The sequence below is a fragment of the Cynoglossus semilaevis genome, chromosome Z, assembly GCF_000523025.1.
Source record: "Cynoglossus semilaevis isolate Cse_v1.0 chromosome Z, Cse_v1.0, whole genome shotgun sequence".
In the NCBI taxonomy this organism is placed as follows: domain Eukaryota; kingdom Metazoa; phylum Chordata; class Actinopteri; order Pleuronectiformes; family Cynoglossidae; genus Cynoglossus; species Cynoglossus semilaevis.
This window is the reverse complement of record NC_024328.1, coordinates 14056866-14062556: the sequence shown is the minus strand read 5'-3', so window position 1 is coordinate 14062556 and position 5691 is coordinate 14056866. Positions and strand designations below refer to the sequence as shown.

General features: G+C 41.3%; 1 protein-coding gene across 1 annotated transcript in view; it reads right to left on the bottom strand.

Moving 5' to 3' along the window:
- The window catches only part of slc18a1 (solute carrier family 18 member A1), a 12703-nt gene extending 11640 nt beyond the window's left edge, over nucleotides 1-1063 (bottom strand). The window contains exon 1 of the mRNA XM_008336544.3: nucleotides 853-1063. Within this exon, the coding sequence (XP_008334766.1) occupies nucleotides 853-949 (97 nt within the window). The 5' untranslated portion in view covers nucleotides 950-1063. The remainder of the gene's footprint in view (nucleotides 1-852) is intronic.
- Nucleotides 1064-5691: the final 4628 nt, after the last annotated feature.

Below are 5691 nucleotides of genomic sequence, written 5' to 3'. Positions count from 1 at the left end.
TCCTGCGAGCTCGACTGCAGCGTCGGGGATCCGCGGGTTGAGCCACGTCTCCGTGATGAATATAATACTGCAGTTACGTACAAAACTCGTAGTTGCCATCTGTAGCTCCAATTCGTCCATTTTGTGGGTGATGGATCTGGCGTTGGAGAGGAAGAGGCTCGGTAGTGCTGGCCGATGTGGTTGTTTACGTAGCCTCGCATCTGAGCCCGACCGGCATCCCCGCTTCTGCTTCCTCTCTCTCCGCCGCCTTTTGCGCCTGCTGGGCGGGCTGACCATCCACGGAGACCCCGGTGGTCTCGCTATGTCCTCCGGTATATTGTGTGTATTGTGTGTAGATTGTAGTAGATCAGATTAGATTGGATTAGATTAGAATGGAGTGGATTAGAACAGATTAGATTAGATTATAGTAGATTAGATTAGATCAGATTGCATTAGATTAGATTTTAGTAGATTAGATAGGATAGGATTGGATTAGATTAGATCAGATTATATTGGAGTGGATTTGAACAGATTAGATTAGATTAGATTAGATTAGATTAGATTAGATTAGATTAGATTAGATTAGATTAGATTAGATTAGATTAGATTAGAATTTTATTGATCCCACACTGGGGAAATTGTTGGGCATCTCACCATGACATGAACCGTAGCAGGAGGGTTAGCGACACGCTGCGCTGCTATGCCTAACAGACCCGCAGTCGCTAACAGGGTGAATCACAGACACCATCATCAACCTTGGTTCTGACCAGGACTCTTTTACATCCCGGACATCCATCCGTACCATGTGACCCTGTCCCGGTCCATGTGACCATAGACCATGGACCATGGACCGTGGTTGCTGTGAACACTCACCCACTACAGTCAGCAGCATGTTGTCCAGCAGCAGAGCCACACATACGACCACCAGGACCAGTCTGGGAGAACCTCGACTCTGGTGAAGCCACGCCATGTCTATGCTGACGACACACACGTTAACGTAGCAACTGTCTGGTTATTTTACTGATATTTACACACACACACACACCGGACAGTGGGGTCAGAAAACCCTGTCAAAATGCCACTTACGAAGTTGTGTTTATACCACCCCCTATAGGGCATGGAAGGAAGCGACATATTTTTATATTTATTTAAATTTATTTTTGGGTGTGGGTGATGTTTAAGAATAAATGTTCCGACAACTAAACACAGTTCTTTCATATCTTAGTTGATCTTTAATAAAACTGCACCACTGACCTCTGGTGTTTGATGTGTAAAGTACAGTGTGTTTACACATTACTGAAGTAGTCCATGTTATTTCTTGTTTTTTCTGTACGATTTAATCTGTTTTGACTCCAAATATTTTGTTCCATCTTTTTTCATCCTAAACCATCTGATTTAATTCGATTCAGCGCTGACGACTAGGAATGTCCGATATTAACTTTTTCGCCAATATCCAATATTGTCCATTATTGTCCAAAAAAACTATAATTTCTGATACCGATATAGGCCGTGGTAATATTTATTTATTTATCTGTACAAACCACTGTATGAGTATGAGATTAATAAAATGAGCTGCAATGCTGCCATCTAGTGACTGTCATCTTAATATACAGCCGTTTTCCCCCAAAATTATTGTTAGGGCACACATCATTTGGGGAAATCCAGGCATTGCGTTATCGGGTTTTCATTATCGGAGGAAAAACCGATAACGATTCTTACAGATATTATATAATATGCTAATATTGGCTAGCCGATATTTTCCGATATTATCGGACATCCTCAGTGACGACACATTTACAGACGATACTCTAAGTTACTGGTTGTTTAGCTACTCACATAACGCCAGTGTTTTTCAACCTCAGCGTCACAACCCCACGTGGGCTCGTCTCAAATGTCTAGTAATTGATAAAAAAAATTCTGATAAAAACGAATTTTTGTCCGAAATTTGAGATGTGAAAATGGCCTCATAAGTCAAAAAAACGTTGCGAACCATTCACTAATTATTTCTTTATGACCTTTTTAATTATCTAATATTACAAGAGTAGTTACGGTATGTTTGTTTATGAGGTTTGTTTTGGGATCGGAGCTTCCTGTACCACAGGTCTTTGACGTGGACGTGCTGATTTTAGAGGCTCTTTCCTCTGGGTCTAACATCATTTACACACACTCACACACTTTTTACTTTTTACTTCACCCCTCTCTCTCTCTCTCAACCCCACTGTCCCCTTATCTCTCTCGCTCTTCCATTATTTCTCTGTCTTCTTATTGTGTGATTATAAACAGAAATCCATACAGAATATATATATATATAAAATATATATAAAATCTAAAATGTATAACATTAAGTATAATAAATGATTGTAAAAAACCTTTTTCAAAAAAATACAAAAATACTTTAGTATAGAAGTAACTTATTTTTTTACATTTTTGGATAGAATCCAAATCATATTATTATCAACTCAATAAAAAAAAGAAATCTTAAATATATTCTGAATTATTTATAATATAATTTACCAAACAAAACAATCTATAGGAACTTCTTCCACAAACACTTAAATAACAGAATAAAAAAAACCCCAAACATTAAATATATATATTGGATAAACAGTTAGAGAAGAACTGAAAAACCCTTCTGGGTCCTACCTGGGCAACTGATGCTCTTCTTCTTCAGCTGGTGCTGTTGATGGACTGAGTATATATATGTGTGTGGCCTCAGGGGAGGAGAGACGGAGAGGCAGATAAGGACGGAGGAGACGAGGAAAGGAGGCCCAGAGAGGGAGGAGGAAGAGGAGGAAGAGGCTTTATACATTGATAATAATGGAAACAGACAATATGAACACACACACACAATATAACGTACAAATGGAAGACCCTTTGACCTCAGTGTGTGTGTGTGTGTGTAGATGTGTGTCCAAGATAAGGTCCCCAGTCCGCACGTTGTCCCAGGGCTTCAATAAAGGGAGAGCAGATGCTCACAATTAGTGGCACAAACACACACACACACACACACACACCAGAACAAATAATCCAAACAAAATACATCAGATACCTGTATGTGTGTGTCTCAGTTCAGGAGCAGCAGTTTCCTGGTGGAGATAATGTCACTGAGGCCTCAGGGCCCAAAGAGCGCCCCCTTCAGTTTACGCACACACACACTAAGAGACACAAAAAAAATACATATTTATTATTAGTAGTTTAATATATATATATATTTTTTCATTCTTTACTTGTCAGGGTCATGTGACAATAATCTCACCTTCGACCTCGTGGTGATGATGTAAGCGCGGCGACAGGTGGGGCGAGGACCCAGGTCTCAGGTAGCAAACTGTGAGCGGTCAGGCAGGTTGTTTACACATCACTGGTGCTGAATAAATACTCCACCAACCTTTTAACTGTAAGGCGGTGATCCTCAACCAGTGGCCCGTGGGCCAAATCCGGCCCGCCGGACCATCCCACCACGGCACGTGACTGGATTTGGAAATAAACACCAAATAATATATATATATTTTTTATATAATAATGTTATTAATGTTATTTGAGCGTACTGCTTTAAAAAAAAAAAATAGAAGGGGAAAATTCACGCTAACAATTTTTTTATGGCTGTGTGGCCAAAAAAATTATTATATTAAATGTGCAATGGCTTAGTGCATTGTTTCCCAAAGACTGGGTCACGGCCCTCAGATGGGTCGCAAGATTTTTTTGGGGGGTCGTCTAGCATGATGTTTGCCAGGAGTTTACAAATAATAGAAACTATTATAAAAAATAAAAAAATTGTGGTAAAAAAGTTTGGACTTTTTATTGTTGAAAAATGAGCGAGTTACTGTAGGGATTAAGATTAGACTGACAGACAGAGACACAGACAGAGACACAGACACAGACACAGACACAGACAGAGTCATCAACTCTGACTGCAGGACAACAGGACAAGAACCGGAGATCAAAGGAAGGAATTTCAAACAGAATTCCAAAATGGCTTCCTCATCGGAATGATCCTTGTTTGGGCCACTCAGGATGAAAGTGGCAGGTTAAAAGGTAGGTGGGCGGAGTTGGTAACCCTTTACCATCAAAATGACATTTAATTATATGCTTGGCCCCCTTAGCGGCAGAGCTAAACGCCTACGCTTTTCATCCATGCCACAAGACGCTAGTGGAAGCTAACCAAGCTATTATTAAGATTTCTGTCACAAAGCAAAAAAGTAATCTGATAAAAAAAAATAATAATAATTTTTTTTGGAGCAGAGTGTTAATTAATAATAATGACCCTAAACATAAAAAATTAGTTTTTAGAACTGTTTTGATGACAGTTATCCAGGAGTGTTGGTCAACAGCGGTCAGCTTCAGTGATGCTAAATTAGCTTCTCTGGCTAGTACAAAATACATGGGATATGAGTTCTAAATTCAATTGAAGATGCTATTACTAAGTAGTAGACTCGAAAAAGGGCTCCCCCTGGTGGCCAACAGCAGCAGACAAAAAAACAAAAAACAAAACACAGGCTTCTGTCCGACAATTAAATTTGTATTTAAGGGATTTTTCATCTGTCGTTCTAACGTAAATCAATCGCGGTTAAAAAAAAAAACAACTTTTAAACTCAAACTTTCGTAGTCGTAGTCGTTCTTGTTTTTCAGTTGCTTTAATTACGGGGGCAACGTAATATTTTCTCTTTGATCCTCACAACTTTGGAATTGGAATCCAGTGGCGGGCTGGATTTAGCCTGCGAGCCACCAGTTGATGATCACCGCACTAGAGGACTGGAGTTAAAACAGACAGGGAGGTCTGCCTGGTATACACATGGGCTGCACTGCCACCACAGAGCAAAGGTCAAACGTTGACCTTTCCACCTGGGGTCTCCCTGTGTTGTGTACTGTGAGGGGTGGGGGGTCTCTGGGTGACTACACTTGATCCCTCCCTACACTTAGACATTTGTCTCTCGTGAGTCCCTGTGTTGGTGATTAGCTGGGACACCTGTCCCGGGAACAGCTTTATTGGACCAGAGATTGAACCGACTTACGATCGGAGACGCGGCGTTTGGCGCGGTGTCGTCATCACTTCCACGTTTTGTTCGTCTTTAATCGCCCGTAAACACTCAACACATCCGCTACGTGATGAGGTTTTTATATCAGCGTTTCAGACCACAGAGCTACACACACACAGATCTAACCTGTCTCCAGGTGGTTTCAAATCTCTTTGTGGTCTCCGTGGTGTCACATATCAAATGGCCTACTCCCTCTCCCACTACCCCCCCTTCCCACCCCCCCCTTACCTGAGGCCTCGGGGCTTCCAGGAAGGAAGCCAAGGCGGCGCTGTGTCCGCCGACTGATGCGGTCAATCTTCAAACACGCCTTGAAAACTTCTAAGAGACAGACGGCTGAAAGAAGGTGGATCACACAGAGGGAGAGGGCTATAAAAACAAACGCACCTGAAGGAGGCAGCCAGAGGGGAAGACGCAGACACTGGATCAGCTGAATACCGAACATCGTTTCACTTTTTCTTCATTTATATATTTTTTTAATTTTTTTTCGCAAAAGTGACTTTTTTTTATACGATCCCTAAACAGTTGAAAATAAAATTTCCACAAAAACGGTTTTGTTTTAAGCAATAAAAACTTTTTCTTCACCTGGAACCGGTCCCTTCAAGGAGAAGACGACACGTCCAGGACCGACACGCCGACCGACTGATCCAGAAATTCATCCATCCATCCATCGACAGAGCTG